This window comes from Corythoichthys intestinalis, chromosome 3 (assembly GCF_030265065.1).
Source record: "Corythoichthys intestinalis isolate RoL2023-P3 chromosome 3, ASM3026506v1, whole genome shotgun sequence".
In the NCBI taxonomy this organism is placed as follows: domain Eukaryota; kingdom Metazoa; phylum Chordata; class Actinopteri; order Syngnathiformes; family Syngnathidae; genus Corythoichthys; species Corythoichthys intestinalis.
Genome location: NC_080397.1, coordinates 13,187,477 through 13,214,245, shown reverse-complemented (window position 1 = coordinate 13,214,245; position 26,769 = coordinate 13,187,477). Strand labels below are relative to the sequence as shown.

Here is a 26,769-nt window from a genome sequence, read left to right as displayed (position 1 = left end):
TCAATGGTCGGTAGTCATGCAATACTCTTCCATATCAGCAGGTGTTAATAAGTAGCTAATTACTTTGTCCGGTGATGCGTAAGAAGAGTGGCATTGGAGCTAGCGGCTAGCTAGCAAAACTATAACGGTGGTATCGATAGAAAAGTTTTTAAAATGAACGATGTTTTTAAATAACTAAAATATGACTAAGACTAATAAGTATTTTGTCCAAAAGACCAAGCTGAATATTAAAAGGGCTGCCAAAAACAACACTGCAAATGCAAATGTATAAATAAATCATGCTTCCTTAACTTAGGGTTGAGTGTTCCTCATGTTTACTGACACCTGAATTACCTGTATAAGCATCCAAAAGAACTGGCTGAGGTGAAAGTAGTGAGAGAAAAGTGCTAGAGTTGCACAGCTGTCCTCTGAAAGCACACGGCCACGGAAAGCTGACACCAGGAAGCAGATCTGGAAAAAAAACAAAAGAAAAACCAATGACATTGACGCCCATCAAAACAGCATTACTAACCGCGGGTGAAAAAAAGGCCGCTGCAGAGGGGGCAGGGCTCTCCTTGCGTAAACTGTTGGGTCGCTGCCCAACAAAATGAAGACTTGAATACCATGGTGACAGAAAGATCTAGAATTACACCGTTATGGATAGTTCATTGTGAAGCGGCATAACATCTCTTTCAGTACCACTGACGGTGATAGTCGTCTCATCCATTTGAACGGAACTATGTAACCATTTTTGAAATTATCCCATGTAAGTCTGAGCCATCAGGTTTACATAAAAATAACTCCTGATTCAGTCATTTTCCCATCCAAGCCCTACAGGGTGTGAGTGGGTGGGATGGCACAGGAAAGAAACTCTCAGTGCCGGGAATTGAGCCTAAGAGGTGAAGCGGTTCAGGTAGTTAGGAGCTTGCCAGCATTGGACACACCCATAGAATTTGATAGAAACAAAAACAACATGGAATGTAGCGACAGTAAAGTAGCAAGCGGAGCTCAAGTTTTTTCCCTGACTGCTTCAGCAGATATTTCAACCAGACTTTTTTAACAATTAAAACAAGTGCACCTTAACATTGCCAGACTTTGGCAGTTGCCAGTTTTCAAATAATTTCCTAATTCATTAACCCTTTATGGAACACTAATTTAACTGATTGGCTGCCATTGACAGTGCTGGACGAAGTTCATTCGCTCCTCCCCATGGAAGTTGCTTGGACGTCTAGCGCCGTCAATGGCACTGAAAGATTAACATTCACAGTCACTCCTCCAAATTTAAATGGATTAGACGACTATCACGCCCACACCATCAATGGGAGGCAATGAATTACAAAAACTTAAAATTTAAGATTGTTATTTGGAGCCTATTTATGTTAATAGTATTTATTTAGTTTGATTAGCTTTTTTTAAAAAAAAAATATAATTATTGTAAACAAATAAACACAAATGTTTTAAAAAAACTATGTGTACATAATTATAATTGATACCTGGCGTCCGTGTATGAGGACATTACATTTTAGGTCATGTAGACCAGGGGTCTCCAACCACCGGGCCAGGGACCGGTACCGGTCCATTGCACACTTGTTGCACAGAAATAATGAAGAAATGATTAACGGCCGACTTCCGGCCTGTGCCTCTTGACACACTAATCTGCCTGTCTACTCTATAGATATCATAATAAAACTGGATAGGATGTCGTCATAAGAATCCATTAGTGCTTAGAATCTAGATTTTTTTTTGCGCTTGTCCTCAATAGTGACGTATGTTCCCAGATTGTAGGCACTTCAGATTTGTTCCTGGAAATAATAAGGCTACATGCTACCAAAGATGACTGAAAATCAGACATCTTTGGACACATTTTTTACGGGGAAAGGCCGCTGGCTAGCCAGAAGAGGGGTCTGCAACATCAAAGAAAACGAAACTTCTTCTTAACAGATAATACCAAGAATCCGGCGCCAAGTCAACTCTGAATAATATGTCGCCAAAAGATAGCAAACAGAGCAATGAAGACTTTAAAGATACTTCGACACATAGCATCAACAAAAATGAATACACTGAGCGCATCATACCTTGTAGCGAACCATATTGCTAAAGCCAAGAAACTTTTCACGATTGGAGAATAGCTTATTATGCCTGCGACCAAAGATATTTTCCATCAAGTTTTAGGAGAGGCCACTGTTGAAAAAAGCCGATTCAGCGTATAGTGAGTTAAATTTTCAGGGTCTCTGCAGGTTTCAACAAGCCAAATTTAAGACTTTTTACAGACGATATTGAATACAGTTTAAGACCCATTCCACATCGATACCGGCAAAAAAGGTAAAAAAGACTTGAAGGAAACCGGGCAGCACAGGTCCTCAAAAATCAAAACATTTAAAAGCGAAACTGAAGTTCATGTTAGTTCTAAAAAAAGTAACATCTCGTCTGTAGATTTTCAAGACCTTTCAAAATCGTATTAAGACCTTTTGTGAGATTTTAGGAGAATTTTAAACATTTTAAGGCCTTAAAGTCTAATTTAGGGATTTAAGACTTTTATAGACTTTTTAAGACCCTGTGGATACCCTGATTTTGCCAGCACTTAATGTTAGTTATTAGCCCCATGGTGTTAATATATATTTGCTGTAAATTTCTGCCACACATTGCCCGTCCGTGAAAAAAAGGACCACATTACACTGGTCCGTGGTGCAAAAAAGGTTGGGGACCACTAACTTAGACCACACTTGTATACCAAATGGCCCCAACCACCAGGCCGGGGACTGGTACCGATCCGTGGTGCATTTGCTACCGGGCCGTGCAGAAATAATAAAATAATTAATTACCGACAGCGTTCTGACCTAAATAACTTTGGCCTGTGCCTGTTGACACACCAATCTGCTTGTTTTCTTCTTGTTATACATAATAATACAACTGGATAGTATGTTGTCATATAAATCCATTGGAGCTAGCATCTAGCATCTATTTTTGGTATGTATGTGTCCTCGATAATGACGCATGACGTAGGCGCATCACATTTGTTCCCAGAATTAATAAGCCCACATGCTAGCGAAGATGACTGAAAAACAGACAGCTTTGGACAGCATATTTACGGGCCTACAATCGCACCTACAATCTCGAAGAAAATGAAAACTTTTAACAGACAAAACCAAGAATCCTACCTAAAATATGGGTTTAGGTAGGTGGGTTTAGGTAATATTAACTCCCGTAGGTCACATCCTGTTAATATACGGGCATTCCTGTGTGTTGATATTGAGTGGTGTTTCCAGCTCACTTTCTGTTGGTTTGTCGAATTTAAATATATGGGTTTAGGTAGGTTGGTTTAGGTAATATGGTAAGTTAACTCCCGTAGGTCACATCTTGATGAATAACCGGCATTTCTGTATGTTGATATCGGGTGGCATTTCCAGGTCACTTTCTGTTGATTTGTTGAATTTAAAATGAATAACAACAGAAATATACTTCAGTTATGGCCCCCAAAAACACTAATATAATTTTTAAAAAATTTATTTAAATTTAATAGTATTTTAATGAGTGCCTTATAAAAATTTTTGTTAATGACTAAAAATGGTCAAATGCCCTATAAATGTTGACATAACATTAAAGCAAGTACGACAGTCGAAAGGTTGATCGTTTTTCTTCGGGCACTTTCACTTTAGACCAAGAGGACCAGGGTCTGGTTGGAAAGCTACCTCGCAACAACACTTGCAAATGACTTGTTGAAAAGGTTCAGCAATCACACTGCACCTGAGCATCACAGCTCCAGGCTGTGACGCTGCACGTAAAGTAGCCAAAGCGCACCCTGCTCCGGTTGCATTCACAAGCGAAGTAGTTTGATCCGAATCAGAATTCGGATGCGCATTCACGTTTACAAAACAAAGCGGACTATCTGAAAAATAGAACTCTGGTGCGTTTAAAACGGACTAAACAGTGCTAGTGTGAAAGCGTCCTTAGATTGAGTGTTGTAAATTGTAATATGCCAAAGTTACTGTGTGGTCAATGTAAAAACATTTCATTTTTAGAGAAGATCTGGCTCATTTATCATCATCGCCGGCAGCAAATGACTTGAGCTAAAGATCACTTATTCCTTTAAATCTTCTTTTATTTCTATTTTTTAAAAAAAGCACCCATTTAATTTAATTATGATTTAATTGAGATGATTGTATGGAATGGCATTTTAAGTCATTGGCCTATAATCCATTTCCACCTAGTTAAAAACGGATTGGACGTCTTCTAGTGACATGGTAAATTCACAGCAGAAGGATTAATAGAGCCACTTGATTGGACGTCTGTCATTGTTGATGGCACAGAAAGAGTTCATCTAAATGTCTTTGTTGAAACTAACCTAAATACCAACTCAAACAGTAGTCTAGACTCAGAGAATGACATAACAGATAAAGTTGAAAGCCTTGTAAGGAATAAATAATGAAGGGCTTAGGAGACAAGAAAATTACATGTGCGTGACCTAAAAACCGACTTTGCTTCAAACATAAGGTCTGCCCAAAAAAAGGTCACTTGGAAGCATAGCTAACAGTTAATACACGTGTTATAAAAGTTACTTTGAAAACAACAATGTCAATGCAGATTACAGTGCAGAATCCCGCAGTTCAATAAAGTTGGAAAAAAACTTCTCTGACAATGACATGGCAAAGTCAAAGACCTAATTAGGAGTGAGAACATATTGTGTAACCACCTCTCAGTATACTCAGACTGACCTTGGATCAATCTAAATTGGACGACAGTCCTTACTTCAGTAGTCTAGTACACCTTTTGCTTTTGTCTTCGTGATGAGTCAATGCAGTAATGATTTGCTATCACACTGCATAACCAAAATGATTCTAGACAAATAAAGCCTTAATTTGTCTGAGGTAGGGTTGGCTTGCACAGATGTCAATTTTGCAAGATTGGGCAGGTTTTCGCCTAGTTGGGCTATTTTCAAAGAGTCATAGCAGGATATAAATGCTTTGGGTGTGTTGCTAAAATTTGGGCTACTTTTGACAAAATTTGACAGATTCAGAAAGAACTGTTTTGAATAGTTTTAACAGTTAAACTTGTATGTCTACACCAGTGGCTGATGCTCGTCTTTCAATGAGGGAAAGCTCAAAGTGTGTCCGCCTGTGAGTGCTTTGTGAAGGTGGAGGGGCTCAGCAACACCTGCTGCTCGGTAGGGAAAGATACTAGAGTGCCAGAAGTCAAGTCACCAAACACAAGCAGCTACAATTAAGAAAAAACACCAGAAATAGAAACACAATTACAATTAAGAAAAAACACCAGAAATAGAAACACAATTTTTTGCTAGTCATTTTTCACAAAATAAGTGTTGCTAGGAAAGTCTGTGGCTCAACTCAGAACAACAGAATTAATATTGAAAAATGCCTGCCGTGGACGTTTATACAAGATCACTGATCCGCTCATTTGGCTGTCAATCAAAAAGGATTCCGCCTCAGACAAATCATCCAATCATGATGCAGAGAAGCAACGTGTCTGAGCCAGCCCTTAGACAATGACTCGGCTCGTTTCAATTTAGTGGAACAATGCACTCTCATCTCTGAAAACGCCACAACGTCGACACTGTTGAAAGGACTGTGAAGCTGTACAATTAAATGAAATGCAAGCTGCATTGTTACCAGTGATAATAAGCTAATTCTGAACAAGAGTTGAGCAAATTGTAGCGCATATTTAGTCAATGACATGTACACACAACAGAATACATTTGATCACACATTTTGTAAGAAGCTGGGTTTCCCTTGCAGTCTACGAGCAATCGCTACTGGTCTACAGTACACCTTGAAGTTCAGCTACATTCCTTGCTTACATCAGCATCCTCACCCCAAATATGAAGTACTGACACCACTGATCTGGCATTTTATCACTTCACAATGCCTGTATAGGTAATTACTGATTCATATGGACACAAATTCTACAAAACCATATATCGTGTTGTATACATCTTATCTTCAACGGGAGGTTTCTAATTTGGGAATGTTTTTACTGAACTGGGCAGGTTTTACAGTGTGATTGGGCTGGAGACTGTCATTCTGATCTGGCAACCCTGACGGATGTTATAGTTAGGGCCATTTCACACTAGCTGTTTTGGACCGAGCGGCAAATCTTGAGGGAATTTCGCCAAGGGGCGTGACCCAAAATAGAAAGTTCTTGTTTCACAGCGTTGCTGCGCTGATGTCAACAATGCATCCAATAGCAGAGGGGCTGGCGTACAGATATCTGTGCTATAGGCTGCTACGCGGACGGATACACACAAATCACGGCCGATGAAACACTGAGAAATGCGCTGTTTTTTTAAGTTTCGCGACCTCTGGGGCACTCGAAAAATTGCTCACACGCTGTTCCATGCTAAGCTAACTGATATCTCGATGTGTGTTTGTGTGGAAATGTAGTTCACAAATAACAAAAAATAAATATTCACCTTCGCACCGAAACTAGTAAAACTCCTTACACTGCTATTATAATCTCCGCTACTCATTGAAATAGGAAAAGCTGCTGTTTTCTTGTGCAACAATGAAAAATAAATGCATTGGTGCTTGGGACTATAGTAAATATGCTTGCTGGAGTCCACCCGCTTTTCACTTCTTGACAGCGTCAGCCTACGTTTCTCATCCCGTTTTGTGCTTTCACACTGGGCTGCCGCTTGTGTGAAACAGCCTTTAGTGTACTTTACTTTTTTGTAAAAATAAGAGGTACATGTCAGCAGCAGTCACACAATGATGACCTCTCACAGAGAAGAGGTCATCAGGGTGGGAAGGTGTCAGGTGCAGAAAGTGGGTTTATCGGAACCTATTTACCGCTCTGTCCTTTGTCCCCCACTCAACTTCTCTATTGTGCAAGATGCAAGGAGTCGATCTGTCTAGACCCTCAGGCTACAGACTAACTCATAGCAGAGAACAGGAAAGTACACCCCAGCACAGCTTGTACCATGTGATGGCTTGCCTGCGGGAGATACCAACTCGTTGAACAGGAATAAAGGAGGCAAAAATAAAAGTAGATTGATTTATTCCAAGATTGCACGGTTATACAATCAGGCAGAGCTGAACAAAAGACCAAACAAGATACTCAACACCATGGAATTATTGAGTATAATAGGTAATAAGTCAATTATTACTCATGGAATGTGTGTCCAACAACATGCATGCAAAACCTGTTACCACATTTTTTTTATCGTGGTAGAAGAAGAAAACAATGACGGAGTTTTAGGTCCCAAAAAAGAAAGGACCACGAGATTAAAATCGTACTGTTCCTACAAGAAAAAAAGTTGTATTATTACATAGGGATAATGTAGCTGAATAAGCAGCTACGTACATTATGTAGCGTGTTGGAGCCTTCGTTAAAATCCACAATTATTAAAAGTATCATGTTTTAGAATCGATTTTACAAATAGGGAATCCTTAATATTTTGGCTCATCGACATCAAAATATTATCAAGAGAATGATTTATACTAATACTTCTTCTTAGCTCCCAGCTTTACGTAGTTCTACCTAAGTGACGCAATAGTGAATTACTATTATTACTATTACTAAGTTACTATACTATACTATTACTATACTACTAACTTATTTACTATAATTACTATTACTACTACGTAGCTTTACGTAATCGGGAATTAAAATAATGTTGTGCATCTCGTGTATTTTAGAATCTGCTTTGTAAATAAGGAAATCATTTGTCTTTTGGCTCATCTACACCAAATTATAATCAATAGAAGGATTTATACTAATGCTTCGCCGTAGCTCCCAGCTAAAGTACATGTACGTAAAGTGCGTAGCTCAGGCTTACTCAGCTACATTAGGCCTATGCAGTAATAAGACTTTTTTTCCCGTAGCGACGGAACGACTTCAATCTCGTAATCCTTTTTTTCTTTATTTGGTCTTAACAATCCATCGTAGAAAGCATTACATTACATTAACATCCGTAAGTTTGTCTCCTTGTTCAACAGTAACAACAAAATAGCTAACTTTTATTCCTGAGAAAAGCTAATGTTAGTATAGATTTGCTGATATTAAGCCAAATATTGAAAATATCAAATAGATGATGTCATAAAAATGTTGCCATTGGTCTATAAGAAGAGCTAATCAAGGTTTTGAAAGTTTATCACCCATTACTGACGAATTAGCCGAAAACCAGAAAAGTGGAGGCTCATTTTTTGAATATTTTTATGGCAAAACATACTTCAATCCTGGAATGATCCATAAATGTTTGCAACATTTTGCATTTTTGATGGGTAAAATTAGGTGAGTGAGTACCATAACTTATTCACTGTGAGCCCCTCCCAGTCCAAATGGATTGGACGTCTATCACCGTCAAAGTTAATTACTGTATTTTCAGACTGTAAGTCACAGTATTTTTCATAGTTTGGCCAGGGGTGCGACTTTTGTGAAGAATTATTAACACATCATTATTTAATTTCAAATATCATTTTCATTCTAAGCTGCAAGAGGTCTGTGTTTCAACATTGGCGGTAACTTATAAAAAAAAAAATAAAAACAACTGAAAAGGGCTGAACTATAGACTTCATTATGATATTGACGGGTTTACATTCGGCAGTACCTGCGCCACACCTTCAAGTAGTGGGCCGTTCTACACTCCACTTCAGTCGGTCGACGTCGGTCGCAGTTATTCAACACATGCAGCGATCCAACGCCAGATTTAGGTTGAAAAAGTATGAAAGCTGTACCGCATACAAGTAGGAAGGATTGTCTCAGTGATTTGTTCGAGGATCCAAGGTAATTACTATATTTTTCGTACCATGCATGCATTTTGAAACGTGAAAAAAATCAATGGGAGAAATGAACCGCTACGGCATTGGTGTCATAATTTGCAATATTTGCTTAAAATAAATGCTAACTGCCCATTTTTTTTCTTTTAACCAAGAATCGAGACTGTTTTATGTCCATATCTATAAAGAATTAAGGGATTTTAGCATTTATTCCCAAAAAGTTCAACGTAAAAAGCTCTTTGTTGTGATAAGGCGGCGCCACAGTGGCTTAAAGACTAGCAGCACGTTCGACATATTTATGTAAAATACCGGTAAATCCTAACTGCCCGTTTTCTTTTTTCTTTTTTGCTTTTAACCAAGAATCGAGACTGTTTTACGTCCATATCTATAAAGAATTCAGGGATTTACGCATTTATTCACAAGAATTTTCAACATAAAAAGCTCTTTGTCTGTGTTTCCACTCGGTCAGCTTTGACGGAGATAGGTCCCCTATTAATCGGCCCCGCACCCCGTGTCCCGTCAATATATTATGAAGTTTATGGCAGAACAAAATGGCACCGAAAAGATAATCATATGCTGCAGATTACAAGCTGCAAGCAATTAAATATGCAGCCGAAAACAGTAATCGAGCAGCAGAAAGTTTGGAGTTAGCAAGAAATTATTGAATTTTAAATTGCCTTTCAAGAGATGTCTGTTCTTGGTGTTGGATTTTACCAAAATAAATTTCCCCCCAAAATGCAACTTATATATGTTTTTTCCTCTTCATTGCGCATTTTTTTTGACTTGATGCGACTTATACTTGGGTGCGACTTATAGTCTGAATGATTCGGTAGCTAAAAGCCTTCATAGGACAAGTGGCTATTTTTTATGATTTTGATCTTTAATATACTTCATTAACATGACTTAAGATTTAAAATGAGCAATATGAGTAGTGATACATTGGCGTGATCTCTGAGGGCAAACTTTTTTGATTGAAACTAGCTTGTGTTTTAATCATTTCACGCGTTGTTGATTCATATTTACTGTGAACCAGGCGAAATATGCAACACTTGGTCACTGCGCCTAGTGCTACTGGTGGTTGCTGCTCTCATCCTCCCAGACAGAGAGACTCTCTCTACTGATCAATGTAGCCCAGTGTGCTGACGCTTTAGAAGCTGTGCAGCAGCGTGGCTTTAAATAGCACTCGACTGCATTACATCACTGACCGATGCAGGGAGGGGGCAGCAGGGAACACATAGCTGTCTGCCTGCCAGACCATCCATCCATCCAGCAAAACACTTAACCTCCTAGTCTCCCCTCCTCCCGCCATTCTATCCATTTCTTATAGCTCAGAGTTGCTCTTCATCCTCACCAACAACCGCAGTACACCCCCCACCACAATCAGCCTCCTTTTTCTCTAGCTTCCCTCCCTCCCCCATCAGCTACCGGTCTGATCTAGCTGGTTCCAGCCGCAGCCTGCAGACTGGCTGTTTGCCTTTGTTCGCAATGAAAAACAGAAAAGCAAAAACAGAAGTATGAAATGATGATGTGTTTAGCTCTCGCAATGTCTGCCCGTTACTCAAAAAAGCTTTTCCCCCTCCGCTCATAAGTCATTTTAAACATTTGCCACGCAAAATGTGGATGTGAAGTCGAATAAAGTTCTGAATTTTTTTTGCCATTTTTTTACCTGTCATTGACAGTGATAGATGAAACAGAGTTGTTCTAAAAATGATTTGTTTTTACATTGCCCACACAGTAACTTTGGCATATTAACAGTTACGACACATAACTAAGGAAACGCGTCAACAACTTTTCTTCTGTTCTAATAGTGTTAATATTACGTAATAAATGGACTAATTTCTGTCATTTCATTAACGGATATTATTCCTTTTTTTTGTGTTGTTTTTTTTTTAAATACAAAAATAAATAAAAAGTACAAGTCATTACAAATTTTGAATATTTACTGCTTTTATGCCTTTTGCTTATAATTAAAAAATGTAAAATACTAAATAAATTGTTTTTTAATGTTTTTTATAAGTAAAAGAAATTTAACAAACTAATAAATAAATGGGGGAAGTTGCGCTAAAATTACACAAAACAACTGTTTTTACATTTACCACACAGTAACTTTGGACATACTACCACTTACAACACCCAAACTAAGGAAACAGAACTAAATTTCAAATGTTATTTCATAAATTAACTCAGTGGTTTCAGCTGACGCCGGTAGACTTCCAAACCATTTGGACTGCGAGGGCCGACAGCAATCGTTCAATCGTCCCAAAATCAACAAGGAAGGGACCCGATATCAACAGAAAGATAGCTATAAATGCCTCAAAATCAACAGGGAGTGACTTATGTGTGTGGTAACCCACGAGCATGAAAGCATTCACACATAATTGCATTGATTACTAATTAATAATATTAAAGTTAAGTTTTTGAAATTATAAGAAAGTTACTAGCATAGGTATGACATACAGTAGATGTGAAAGGTCAGTTGACAGCATTAATAAACAGTGGTCATTTTAAAGTACTGCACTTGTCTAGCGGTCTCTACAGCAGTCACTGTACGGCAGGGGTGGGCAAACCGGTCCTCAAGGGCCGTAGTGGGTCCTGGTCTTTGTTCCAACTGATCCATCACAAACAGTTTAACCAATGAGGTTTCTGCTGTAACAAGAAGCACCTGACTGTGATCAACTGATTGAGCTTGCAAGACACCGGATTGGTGAAAACGTTTCCTCTTAATGGGTTGGAACGGAAACCCGCACCCACTGTGGCCCTTTGTGGAATAGTTTGCCCACCCCTGCTGTACGGTGATGTATTTTCTCCACAAAAATACGCTTAACTTAATTTAACTCATTTTCAAACGGTTTGATTTTTCACAAACCGTTTTAATGTGGCTTTGACTCAGGGTGGATATATATAAATATAAAGTATGCAATTAATTTATTGCATCGCTGACCTTTATGAAAAACCAAGCCATTTGAAAATCGCTTGGAAATTGAACAATTTACAGCTATTTCCAAGTACACGCGCCATTGACTATGTTATGACTTTCAAATGGTACTGACACTAAATGGCCGACAAGTGATAACGGTTGTCCCGATAGGCTCACAGCGAGCATTTTGTATCTAGTTCTATACAGAGGCGAAAGTGCTGCTGCATGCATGCTAGGGGTGCGACTGCACCTCACTTAGGCCCAGGTCTCTAAGGAGGCCCAGTTTGCGGCGTAAAGTTAAAAAGGAAAAAAATGAGACGAGGGTCAAATAGAAAGGTTTAGATGATGCGCAGAGCTGTAATATAGTCTTAAAACATCTCTGCCAGCCAGTGTTGTTTTCGTCAACGATGACTCTAACACATTTTTTTTTTTTTAATAAACAATTTTTTCATGACGACGACAAGACGATAACAAGCTAAAAACGTGTTTTGGGAGACGAAAACATAACAAGACTAATGCCAGTTTTCTTCTGACGAGATGAGAACAAGACGAAAAAGCGCATTAGTTTCTGTCACATCTTCACAATGTGTGACATTTTATGTGTAGTTAGCCTGCATCATAGCAGTGTCTGGTTGTGTCACTCGTGATGTGTTGTGCCCCCACACCCTGGCTCACCAGTGTGTCCTCTCCTGTCTCCAAGCTTGCACACACGGTAAAATATGTTCTCTTATCTTGGCCTGAGATAATATGTAATGTTGCTTTAGCCTTTAAAAGTCTTTGCTGAGTGATCATCACACACTAAATGTAACCTGAAGCATTAGCACAGCGTTCGCATAAGCATTAACATTAGCATTTAGATGGGTGAGCATCCTCTTAAACTCTTGGACAACAGTTTGTTGGGTCCAGGTGGGTTTAATTAATTAAAAATAGTGTACTGTTTCCCTGATGAGTGTGTATTATCACCAAGTTGGCGTTGTCCTTGTATATGCTACAATATGCGCTCGTCTCGATTCGAAATAGTTCAAAACCTTTATTTGTGGAGTATAATTTTTCAATTTTACAGATGAAAAAATTTTTAGTAAATGTCAACTAAAATTAGATAATATTTATGGAACCCCAAAAGGGTCAAAATTAAATAATTACATACAACATTTTGAAATCTAACCCTAGGACAAATAACAGACAAATTATGTAGTATAAGATAAAAGTATTATTTAAGTTTTTTTTTTTTTTAAATTTCATAATGCCTTTTCTGCAATAGCCAATTTCATAATGTCGTTTTTCAGCACAATGACATTTTACAAGATAAAAAGCTTTTTCACAAAGCCATTTTTTTTTTTTACAGATGCTACCAAATGCTAGCGCAACTAGTCAGGTTCCACGATCCATCCAGTCAATCACTTAAATGACTCCGCCTTATGCATTTGAAGCATTCATGAAGCGTGTGCTGAAAAACGATATTATGAAATAAAAAGGCCATTGTGGAAAAAGGCATTATGAAAAACATGGCGATGTGAAAAACGCTTTTTTCATTCATACATTCATTGTCCGAGCCGCTTCTAAAATCTTGTTGTGCTAAAAAAAAAAAAAAAAAAAACATTATGAAGTAAAAAGGCTATTGTGGAAAAAAATACTTTGTGGAAAACGCTTTTTATCTTGTAAAATGTCTTTCAAAATAATATTACCTTACTTTACAATTTAAGGGCCGTATTACACAATTTGTCTGTTATTTATCAAAGGGTATTTATTTCGAAATGTTTTTATTTATTTCATTTTGACCTTTTTGGGGTTCCATAGAAATTAGTCTCAAGTTTACATCAGCAGAGACAAGATGAAGACAAACACATTTTGAGATAACTAAAATAATACTAAGAAGTAGTATGAAGTATTATCATCCCAAGGAATAAGACGAAAATTAAAAGGGTTGGCAAAAAAACAACACTGCTGCCAGCCGTTTGGATGTGCCTGCAAAAAAAAAGTTCCGCTTGACCCCTTTACACACACACCGGACCATCTTATTGAGGGGGCTACGAAAGTTGGACAGTCCACTACTGGGATCGCGTTTATGCTCATCACACCCGGGCTGTGTTTACATTTGTTCCAACACTGGTTCTATATATGTGTGATATATCTACACTTACTTGCCCTATATATGATTTAAATGTATTAACTGCCAATGATGGCCATACACGCCCAATCTATTTGGACTGGAAGGGGCTGCAAGCATTTCCAGTCTAAATGGATTGGACATCTACCGCCGTCTATGGCACTAAAACAAAAAATCATTTATTCATTCATTCATAAATAAATTTAATGCTGTTAAAACTCCTGCAGCATTATTTATTCCACTAGTACAGTTTGCGTTGCCGTGCCATTTTCCCCTCCATTCCTGCAAGCATCATCAGTCTGCTCACGTTCTGCAGTTTGTCAGTCGGGGCGGACGTGTCGTTTATGTGCTAAATCGCACTGGACAGGCAGTTGCGTGAGGGAGGTCACATGGGGCTGGCTGATAGCTAGGTTAGTAGGCCAGTGTAATTGTATGTGTGATGATGGTGGGGAAATAGGTAAGGTTGTTAAAATAAAAAGGTGACACCAACTAGAGTTCATTGCAAACCCCAAACCCCATGGCACCAAGTGTTAGATCTCAAATATCAGTGGCTTGTTGCACGCTGTTGCATATTTCAAGCCTCGCTGGATAGTCACAACAAGATAAGCTGTTTGTTTTCCGAGTTGCAATTCCAGTTCACTGAGGCCACACGATAGAAGTAAAGGTCACGGGTGTTTGGTGTAGAACCTCAGGCCCAAGTTTACTTGCTGAGCCAGCTGTTGGCAAATAAACACCCTCTTCCCCCCCTTTGGTGTGTTTTCCACCCAAACAACCACAACATGGCATGTACAATAGCATGAGAGATGTACAGAAACACAATATTCTGCGTCTCCGTGCGAAACAGCGAAAATCAAAACCGGGAGGTAACAGCAGCGTATTCTGGGAAGGAGACTCCAAGAATAAAGGCAAACTTGAGCCTACATAGGTTTTGGATCTTCAGCGTAAAGGCTGTCAGCATGTTGAGGCAGCTATAGCACTTCAGCATGTAAACAAGTTTATGGTGTAAGCAGACACGGATTGAAGTCACAATCCTCCCATGAAGTTGGACTGCTTCCAATAGGTTCAAATTCTCAAAACACTGTAAATGTTCAGTGAATTCAGTGTATAATCGTTATTGCCATACAGGTGTAAAAATAAGTTGACCACCATTCTTTAAACATCCTTACTTGTTAACTTATTGGCTGCCTGCCATTGACAGTGCTAGATGTCCAATCGATTTACTAGTCGAGACTGGAAGAGAATGATCGCTGCCTGCCCTCCCACCTTAAATAAAATAAGTAATTAAAAAAAAAAAAATCAAAAATTAAAACCATCTTATTTAATTAATTTTTTAAACAAATTAAATAAATACATTACGAAAATTTTACCTTTTTATATTTCAATAAAATACTAGTCCTTCTTAAAAAAATTAGCATATTGTGATAAAGTTCATTATTTTCTGTAATGTACTGATAAACATTAGACTTTCATATATTTTAGACTCATTACACACAAATGAAGTAGTTCAAGCCTTTTATTGTTTTAATATTGATGATTCAAGACTTGGTCGGGAATCCTTTTGCAGAAATGTCAGCTTCAATGCGACCTGGAATGGAGGCAATCAGCCTGTGGCACTGCTGAGGTGTTATGGAGTACCAGGATGCTTCGATAGCGGCCTTAAGCTCATCCACAGTGTTGGATCTGGTGTCTCTCAACTTCCTCTTCACAATATCCCACAGATTCTCTATGGGGTTCAGGTCAGGAGAGTTGGCAGACCAATTGAGCACAGTAATGCCAAATTCCGTAAACCATTTACCAGCGGTTTTGGCACTGTGAGCAGATGCCAGGTCGTGCTGAAAAATGAAATCTTCATCTCCATAAAGCTCTTCAGCAGATGAAAGCATGAAGTGAAGTAAAATGAAGTGATGAGAGCTAGCTGCATTGGCCCTGCCCTTGATAAAACACAGTAGACCAGCACCAGCAGCTGACATGACACCCCAGACCATCACTGACTGTGGGTACTTGACACTGGACTTCCGGCATTTTGGCATTCCCCAGTCTTCCTCCAAACTCTGGCACCTTGATTTCCAAATGACATGCAAAATTTGCTTTCATCTGAAAAAAGAACTTTGGACCACTGAGCAACAGTCCAGTGCTGCTTCTCTGTAGCCCATGTCAGGTGCTTCTGCTGCTGTTTCAGGTTCAAAAGTGGCTTGACCTGGGGAATTCGGCACCTGTAGGCCATTTCCAACACACGCCTGTGCACTGTGGCTCTGGATGTTTCTACTCCAGACTTAGTCCACTGTTTCTACAGGTCCCCTAAGGTCTGGAATCGGCCCTTCTCCACAATCTTTCTCAGAGTGCGGTCACCTCTTCTGGTTGTGCAGCGTTTCCTGCCACACCTTTTCCTTCCCACTGAGGTGCCTTGATACAGCACTCTGGGAACAGCCTATTCGCTCAGAAATTTCTTTCTGTGTCTTAGCCTCTTGCTTGAGGGTGTCAATGATGGCCTTCTGGACAGCAGTCAGGTCGTCATTCTTGCCAATGATTCCAGTTTGAGTAATGAACCAGGCTGGAAGTTTTTAAAAGCCTCAGGAATCTTTCGCAGGGGTTTTCGCAGGGAGTTAATTCGTTGATTCAGACGATTAGGTTAGTAGCTTCTTTAAAGTACCTTTTCATGATATGCTAATCTTTTGAGATAGGCATTTTTGGTTTTTCTTGACTTTTTGGCTGAAATCATCCATATTAAAACAATAAAAGGCTTGAACTACTTGAGTTGTGTGTAATGAATCTTAAAAAAAACAATAAAAGTCTAATGTTTATCAGTACATTACAGAAAATAACGAACTTCATCACAATATGCTAATTTTTTTAGAAGGACTAGTATAAATTAAAAAAAAAAAAAAGAATAATAGCTATCAAAAAGTTTAAAACGGGATTTGGGCCACTGTGTGGTCAAAATGCCTTCGTTGACTATCAAAATACTTAATTTGATCATTGATTTCTCGTCTAATAGTCGATTCATTGTGACATCTCAAAACCTATGACATATTTTCAGTTGAGAAATGTCACATCAGTGGTCTAAGACAGGGGTTATGGTTATGTTATGGTGTTATACTTGTATAGCGGTTTTCCACCTTTCAAGGCGCTTATAGCGCTTTGTCAAAGTCATTTTGGTTTGCGGGCAAATATGGCAATTAGATCTCATGCAGGCCGGAGTAGTTTATTTTTGGCTAAATAAACTTAATAACTAACTGGCTAGACATCCAATCCATTTTGAATGGAAGGTCTGTGCCCTCCCAGTGCCGTCGATGACACTGAAAAATGAGCATTCACACCCAGTCCTCCTAGCTTAAGTGAATTGTATGTGTATCGTAGTCAATGGCAATCAATGAATCAACTACAAAGCACAGTGTGCAACCAGTTTAATATAAATGACAATGGGTGAGGTCTCAATGGACTGAATTTGTTTGACTCTTATTTTTAAACCACCAGGAAGGAGGTCTCACTTGTTCTCACTTTGTTGTTCTTCGTCCTGGTGAGGACACAAACTAAAATTGCTCCCCCTCCGATATTCGAGAATGGATCAGAATAAAATTTGGTAAGTATATTCTAGGGATGTCTACTATTTTTTGTCTCCGAAGGGATTAATTACATGATTTAATCCCGGAATTATTGTTGCCTCTAGGTTCCGAGTTCGCCAGTAGAGGGCATGCACACGCTTCTGTTGTGTTTTTTATGTTTCTGGGCTGATGAGATGTTTAAAGAGCAAGCTGAGCAGTTGGAGTTCATTTTGAACTTGTTCCTAGTTCATGGTTTGGATAAATATTTCCCCCGCTTAAGGTAAACACAGGGTTCATGAGATTAACAGTGAACTATTTTCTCATGACTCAGGCAAAAACTGAAATGCCACACTGTCACAGCCATATGAAGGGCATTTTTACCCCACTTGAGTCATATTCACACTTAAATAGCATCTTCTATTGGAAAATTACATCTGAAATTTACATCTGAATTTAAATAAAAGGGTTACTTTCACGGAACCTCAAATTTTGTGTTTGGGGACCCCACTGGGAAGCCTTATATGATCTCTTGGTCTACAAAAAAACACTTACTATGCACTTAAGGGGACTATATGATATGAGTGTACACTGCAGTTCACAAAATTACATCTATACAGTCATGGACGGAGACAAAAGAGCAGAACATTATGCTTTGTGGTCTGATCTGATCAAGAGTTTTGTTCTAAAAGGCAGATAAAATAAGACTTCTTAAAGGTTTTTAATGCAAAAACAAATATGCACTTCTATGCACGTCTAACTAAATGCACACCCAGACATATTTTGTAGAAGTGTTCCAAGTCTTTCAGAATGCATTGTTTAAATGTGCACAGAGTGTTCAGGCCACCTCAAAATGTTTTCAACTGGTTTTGGGTTTTAAACTCATTAAAAAAGAATATAAGCCATGTTCAGTCTGGCTAATCCCAAAAAAAGAAAAGTTTGAAAAAGAATGCTAATAATTGAAAAAAAAAAAAAAAAAAAGAAAGAAAAAATAAAATAAAATAAAAGACCATTTTTAGTTTTTTTTTTTTTTTTTTTTTTAACTAAACTTAAGTTTAAGCTAAACTTAAAAACACACATATTGTTCTTCTTTTCATTAATTTCATCAAGAAAATAAGTGCTATTCACCTACTAAAAAAAACTTTGCCGTTCCATCATGGCGCTAGCCAAAGAACAACAAGTTTAGCAAGTTGTATTAGCAGCGGATATCACGTAATAGTTTTGTCAACAGCTTCAGCATATTTGATTCATGTATATAGTTAGAGTGACAGTTTTGAAAACTTTTGCTGTGCCATTGATGTAATTGCCATTTACTGTAACTGTTCAACAAACACACCTTTTGGATGTACCAGAGTAGCAACAAGGTATGTCAGACTTCTTTCATTAGCAGTTTGAACGCGAACTAATATATGGAGCTTGACTGACCCCTACAGGTTGACGTTTATGTTGCAAAAGCTTAAATCTACTCTGATCTGTTTGTTTATTGCTGGGCTGGGAAATTATGGCACTAACGCTTAGCACCATCTGTGCATGCATTTGTCTCCAACGGTTCTCCACTTAAATGTTTTGTGGGCAAGTGAATTGACAAATGTATTTGATCTATTAAAAAGCGTGTATTTGTGTGTGTGTACAACATGTTCACATTATCTTTGTAATCATCTTGTAACTCAGAAAACAAAAGACCTAATAATAGATGCGATTATAGCTGATTAAACCAGTGGCTATATCCTTCCTCTGTTGAAGATATGATCCCCGCAGGAAGTGAGGCGACTCATTTCAGGCAATTAGGAGAGCTGCAGCCATTATAGCCCCTATTTTGTGTTCTCTCATTTTGTCAGGCAATTGCTGCATGGATCCATCTGGAGCACCAACGCTTTCAGGATAAACAAAAGTCCTCCAAAGTTCACTTGACATGCACAGTGCAGCCGAGACAAGCGGTCAAACTCCAAAAATAGAATGTTACTAAAGAGTCCTGCGGGTCGCTGCTTAGTTTATCATCCGGTGCGCCAGCGGTCCTGTTTGTTCTTCGACAAATTGGAATCAGGTAAAAGGTATCTAGCACTGCACGTTGCACTTATACAAAGAAATGCTGGGAATGGCGCAATTGGAATTGTTGAATGCTAATACAAATGTTTGGCCTTGAACTTATTAACAATGAATTATCTTTTGATTGCATCTTATGATGAACTGCAGCTATGCAAAAGTTATCACAGAATCATGTCCTGCATGATAAAATACGCCATGCAAAGGGTGTCAATAACTCAAGGATCTCGACACCCCTGTACATAGTCACTGTGCTCAGTTACAGTGCCTTGCAAAAGTATTCGGCCCCCTTGAATTTTGCAACCTTTCGCCACATTTCAGGCTTCAAACATAAAGATATGAAATTTAATTTTTTTTGTCAAGAATCAACAACAAGTGGGACACAATCGTGAAGTGGAACAACATTTATTGGATAATTTAAACTTTTTTAACAAATAAAAAACTGAAAAGTGGGACGTGCAATATTATTCAGCCCCTTTACTATCAGTGCAGCAAACTCACTCCAGAAGTTCAGTGAGGATCTCTGAATGATCCAATGTTGTCCTAAATGACCGATGATGATAAATAGAATCCACCTGTGTGTAATCAAGTCTCTGTATAAATGCACCTGCTCTGTGATAGTCTCAGGGTTCTGTTTAAAGTGCAGAGAGCATTATGAAAACCAACGAACACACCAAGCAGGTCCCAGATACTGTTGTGGAGAAGTTTAAAGCCGGATTTGGATACAAAAAGATTTCCCAAGCTTTAAACATCTCAAGGAGCACTGTGCAAGCCATCATATTGAAATGGAAGGAGCATCAGACCACTGCAAATCTACCAAGACCCGGCCGTCCTTCCAAACTTTCTCCTCAAACAAGGAGAAAACTGATCAGAGATGCAGCGAAGAGGCCCATGATCACTCTGGATGAACTGCAGAGATCTACAGCTGAGGTGGGAGAGTCTGTCCATAGGACAACAATCAGTCGTACACTGCACAAATCTGGCCTTTATGGAAGAATGGCAAGAAGAAAGCCATTTCTCAAAGATGTCCATAAAAAGTCTCGTTTAAAGTTTGCCACAAGCCACCTGGGAGACACACCACACATGTGGAAGAAGGTGCTCTCTTCAGATGAAACCAAAATTGAACCTTTTGGCCACAATGCAAAACGATATGTTTGGCGTAAAAGCAACACAGCTCATCACCCTGAACACACCATCCCCACTGTCAAACTTGGTGGTGGCAGCATGATGGTTTGGGCCTGCTTTTCTTCAGCAGGGACAGGGAAGATGGTTAAAATTGACGGGAAGATGGATGCAGCCAAATACAGGAACATTCTGGAAGAAAACCTGTTGGTATCTGCACAAGACCTGAGACTGGGACGGAGATTTATCTTCCAACAGGACAATGATCCAAAACATAAAGCCAAATCTACAATGGAATGGTTCAAAAATAAACGTATCCAGGTGTTAGAATGGCCAAGTCAAAGTCCAGACCTGAATCCAATCGAGAATCTGTGGAAAGAGCTGAAGACTGCTGTTCACAAACACTCTCCATCCAACCTCACTGAGCTCGAGCTGTTTTGCAAGGAAGAATGGGCAAGAATGTCAGTCTCTCGATGTGCAAAACTGATAGAAACATACCCCAAGCGACTTGCAGCTGTAATTGGAGCAAAAGGTGGCGCTACAAAGTATTAACGCAAGGGGGCCGAATAATATTGCACGCCCCACTTTTCAGTTTTTTATTTGTTAAAAAAGTTTCAATTATCCAATAAATTTTGTTCCACTTCACGATTGTGTCCCACTTGTTGTTGATTCTTGACAAAAAATGTAAATTTTATATCTTTATGTTTGAAGCCTGAAATGTGGCGAAAGGTTGCAAGGTTCAAGGGGGCCGAATACTTTTGCAAGGCACTGTATGTAGCAGCTACCAGTCGAAGTACTAGCGAACAGTGGAACCTGGCTAAAGGTGAGAGGTTGCCGTGGCCTCCTGTTACTGTTTATATTGTGCTTTTTCTGGAAATAGAGGAAAGTTCATGGAAGTGAATTTCAGGTCAACAGCTGCTTGTTCAACAGACATTTGGCAAAAATGGAATTTCAGAAAGGGCATTGCCAATTGCAAAATGGACAATAAAATGCAGTGTTTAAGGTGGGATTTGACAGAAGGGGGAGCCCTAAAATTCGATGTTGTGGCACAGTAGGGAAAATTATATACTGTACATGTACTTTCAAAAGAGAAATACAGGCAAGATTAACAGGAAAAAGACATGTGGCTAACACAAAGAGACAGCAAATTAACAGCGTAACACAGCGACTTGGACAAAGACACACAGGTGAGTGAAACGAGACTTCATTTTTGCTTTTTTTCTTCATGTTCCTCCATCTTGGACTACGAAATAATCAGATATTAACACTGAGATTAGGTTATCCAGCAGTCATATAAATATTCATAACATCCATAACAATCCCACCAGTCACAGCCACCACCTCTATTTTTAAACTAACTGGGATAACCATGAACGTTTTGCTTTTACACAAGGAACATAATGTAAAGCAGCTAGCCATTTTCATTCATTCATTTTCCATGCCGCTTTTCCTCACGAGGGTCGCGGAGGTGCTGGAGCCTAATTCTTATTTGCCTGATTAATTGTTGAATATAACAGAACTTCTTTATCAAACTATAATTAACCGTTATTCACTTCCTTTGGTTTAATCGCCGTCTTAGACTCCCGTGGTAACATTTAAAGCATACACCAGGGGTTGGCGAAAATGTTGAAAGAGCCTTATTGGAGCAAATAAAATAAAAATATGTCCCGAGCCACAAAAAATTGAAAGCCTTATAAATAAGACATGCTGTATGTATCGATATTAGCTACAGTATATTAGCCTAAAATGACTAAGTTGGCTACCAATACATAATGAGCCTTCACAATTACTGTATTTTCCACAATTTAAGGTGTACCTGAAAGCCTTTAATTTTTTTTAAAAGCCGACAGTGCGCCTTATAACCCGGTGTGCCTTATACTGTATATGGATCAATATTGGTTAATCATGACATGACATTCCATTTAGCTCCGCTCCATCTTGTGGATGCATGACGCAACGCCAACCACTACTACTACTACTACTGCGCCTTACAAAACAGTGCACTCTATCCATGAAAACGGTTTTAAAATAGGTAATTCATCGAGGGTGTGCCTTATACTCCGATGTGCCTTATTGTGCGGAAAATACAGTAAATGGTTATTTTTTCCCTACAGTGCATCTTATAGAGAATGACGCACCAGGTGATTACTCTGTTGTATGATGCCGGTTCAAGTTTAACTTCATAACAATAACAATGCATTAGAAGGATGTTTGTGTCATGTTTGTCCTCCTACAGAACCCATATTAAAACTAAAAATATACCCCTCCAATCTTTTTCTATTTTCAAACATTTTTGAAAAAGCTCCAGGGAGCCACAAGGGCAGCGCTAAAGAGCCACAGGTAGCTGACCCCTGGCATAGACGATTCAAACAAACACTGGTGGTTTGACTGAATCGGTGGATACTGCGTTAAAGAAAGCAGGGCCAGCAGAGGTTGATAATGCGTTCTGATTCGCCGAGCATGTCGGCGCTTACATATGAGAGAGCCATGCAGACTGTGCATGCGAAAATTATATTTAGTATGCTGCGCAACCTTTATATACAGTCCAGACTGCTACTGCCAGTTGAATTGAATTATTTGTTTATTTGACTAAGGAGGTGGAGCTCGGCTACCGGGTGCGGAACTGGGCTCTGGCCCACTTTAACCCCTAATAAAATGTATCATTAAATGAGTGTTTGCATGCAATTAGGGCTGCAGCTATCAATTATTATAGTAGTCGATTAATCGATGAACTAGTTAGTTCGAATAATCAGGTAATCGGATAAGGAACATAAAAATTAAAATACCTGAGCTGAACCTCAAACAGTATAAAAATAAATGAGGATCTAAGTACAACAAAAGAACAATTGGCTAACTTAAATAGCAAAAGTCCGCTAGCTTAAATGCTATAATATGCTTTTTTTTTTTTTAACGATGCTCTTAATTTTTTTTTTTTTAAACCCTAATTACACCTATAAACTGAATTACAAATGCATTAAAAAAAACATTAGCTCAAACAAAAACTTAGCTTATGTTGGTCTTAACAGGGAGCAGCTGGATTCAGCCATGTGTAATGAGTTATGTCATATTCACTGTTGCCACTAGAGGGCAGTGTATCCACCCAATTCAATAAAACTAAATGCGCTCGGGTGGGGGATCCCAGTGCCGGGATTGGCGATGGGGCTGCGTAGGGTCGGTTGCCGACGGGCAACCACTTACAAAGGATTCACACAATTACTGGTTTCTAGATCACAGAGCTGATTTGTGTACACTCCACCCCTCCCAATCACTTAGCTTAAAGACTCCCCCACCTCCCTCCCCTTCTTTACCTGGTCAACAGGCCCTCCACATGGTGTCAACCGGAAATACATCTAGCTGACGATAGCACCAACATATTCATGGTTGGTGTAGGCGTTCAATGTATTTCTTTTTGTTGTCTGTGGTTCTTTTCTTTATTTTCTTGAATTTCTTTTCTTCCGTTCCCCCATCACCCCTTCCTGTTCGCTGCTTTGTCATAATAATTGAGGTATGTTGAATGATCACAATGGGAGTATGTCATACTCTCAATGTGAAACATTAAAACTGTTCACACCATTCGGACATTTAGACCATTCTCCGTGTCAAACAACAGGACAGGCTTAAAACATCCATCCATCCATCCATCCATCCATCCATCCATCCATCCAACACATCCATCCATCCATTTTTCACCTTATGGGCAGCACGGGTCTGGACTTTCCATTTGTTCCAATTTCAATTCAAACTTCCACACTTCATGTTTCACGCGGCTTTACAAATGATCATTTGTACTCCACGTCTTTGTTTTGATGCATTACTTCCAGAACATTTTGTTTTGAACTTCAAGCTGCACCACTTTTGGATGGCTTAATATAAAGGATAAACAATGGGTCATCTGAGTTGGGTCACATTGGAACTAAGTCATATTTGTTTACACAGAGTTCCACAGGGATCCTTGATGAGGCCCCTGGTGATGCCAATAAAACATGAAGTGGGGCGCTGGACTGTCCGTAATTAGATTATGGAAGATCGTAACTGGTCAAACAAATGAGTCAGACAGAATGTGAATATCGACTGCGAAAACGAGAGTTCGCATTTTGGTGCCTGATGATATTCACCTTTTCACAGACAGTGGTCATTATAAAGTAGTTAATATTTATTGAAAAGTTAACATTAGCTTAACTCATTCAATGCCAACCCAGGTCACAATGTTGCAGTTGTGGTAGTTAGTAAAAGAGGGAACTTGATATTTAAACTACCTAGAGACGTCAATAGGCGTCCAATCTATTTCAACTGGGAGGGGCTGGAAGCGATCGAAAGATCAGCCCCAAATGAATCTTGCATAAAAGGGTAAACGCTCCTAATACAAGAAAGATAAATAGGGTCCAGCACAAGGACATTAGGTTTGATTTACCGACAAAAAGCAATGACAAGAACATTATATGAAACAACATGATTTTAATCAGCATGAAAGGCCAGACTCCTGCCCAGCCGAAAACAAGCCCAAACTGCAGTTCTCATACAAAGACACTCACACAGTTGTTTCCAACCTTCAGAGCCAATTACACAACTTGCATTAGCCTCTCTCTGTCTCTCCCTCTCACACATGAGCGGGAAGAAAAGTCAATGTTTTTTTTGCTAAAGGGCAAACCGACAAAAATAGGATAGGACATTCACTGACGTCAAACACAGCAACAACTTTGTATTTTGATTCGATGATTGATCGGTCATGATGGGAACGGGTAAACTTCCTCAGGAAAAAGACCAATTTACATTGTGTTGATTTTTCTTCCCAACACCCCCCACCCTCCACTCCCAAAACTTGACTCGAGCCTGTATTACACAGACACTTTTGGGAATCCCACAGCTTGTTCACGCAATTGAAATACGGGAAGGGAGGCCAGTGGGAGATTATTGTTCATGGAGGAGAGGTTGCCGCCGATGTGTTTATGGGCTGAGAAGCAAAGCCCTGAATGCTGGAGCTGGTCCCGGAGCTAACAGGAAATCCTTTCACCAGAACAAGAGTTACCTAAACATGCACTCAGTTAAAGGACAACATGGGCATAGAGAGGAGGGGAAACACTTTACCGAGTCAGAATGATACGTACGTGAGGGTGGGAGTTTTGTTAGCACAAGGCACTGTACTTTCAATTGTGTTTTCTTTGGATTTAACGCTAATCCAGCAAAAACTTGTGGAGAAACATTTACTGAAAATGAACATGAGTGTGCTTTCGAACTAAAGGGTCGAAGGGTGATGGAGTAAAGCCAGTGAATGTTTTGAGTGTAAAGTTTGGACAAGCAATGCACGCAGTAGGGATTGATGCTAGCGCGAACACAACGTGTGTGTTCTGGTTGGTCTACCAGATCCCGGATGTCACTAGACTGGATTAAAAATCTTGATTATGGTGACAGAAGGCATGGAATTGTTATTTTTAGGACCCACCACTTGTGATACTTCAAAAGTATTGCATCGCAAAAGAGGAAAAGTGTGATGCTTAATGCTAACAAGCAATGCAAAACATGACAGGCTAACATTTCAGTGTCGCCTTGTTATAACCTATTTAATACAGTGGTAACTCGACATATAAATGCATCGGCATACGATTCTTTCCACATACAATGCAAAATTTGAGTTGTTGTCTGTCTCAACAGATAGTTATAGTTAGATGTGGGAATCTTTGGGCACCTAACGATTCGATTATGATTACGATTCAAAGACTCCGATTCGATTATAAATCGATTATTGATGCCCCTCTCCCCCCATTTTTTTTCTAATTTTTTTTTTTTTATGTTTTGTATATTTCTTCCAAAATTGTTCAAAAATCCTCTCAGGCTAAATAAACCAAATTACTATTTTAGTATCAAGTTACCGGTTAAAAACAGTAAATAAAATACTCAAGTCCCCATTCTTTATCAGCAGCTTTAAACTACATTCAATTAATTTAATGTTGTGAATCAACTGTTAAAGGTGTTAAAATTGCGCCCGTTATTCCATAACTTCCCTCATGTCTACTTTCGACATGTGAAAGTTTTAAAACGGTTTCATCACTTAGAGATAGATTCAAGTCAAGATTTTGCCGATTTAGAGGTATTTTAGATAAAAAGTAATTAGGTTCTCTACAACAGAGCCTTCTAGAGAAGTCTACTGCTTTAAGATGGCGCCTGTTTACTAGCGCGGGAAAGTCTGTCATTTCACATCTAGTCTAGATATACGTGATATCTACCATAGCCGTATGTTGCCGTATGTTTGTAGCAACTAGCAACTGGGCGCCGTTTGTAGCAGCTGACGGCCGCAGTCAGGTATTATTGTTTTTTTTACCTAGCGGCATTAGCTAC

General features: G+C 39.1%; 1 protein-coding gene across 4 annotated transcripts in view; it reads right to left on the bottom strand.

Moving 5' to 3' along the window:
* Positions 1-26,769, bottom strand: part of adgrv1 (adhesion G protein-coupled receptor V1) — a 220,791-nt gene that overhangs the window by 53,883 nt on the left and 140,139 nt on the right. For all 4 annotated transcript variants that reach the window (XM_057831097.1, XM_057831094.1, XM_057831095.1 and 1 more), the window contains one exon: positions 334-450. In XM_057831097.1, the coding sequence (XP_057687080.1) occupies positions 334-450 (117 nt within the window). The remainder of the gene's footprint in view (positions 1-333; positions 451-26,769) is intronic.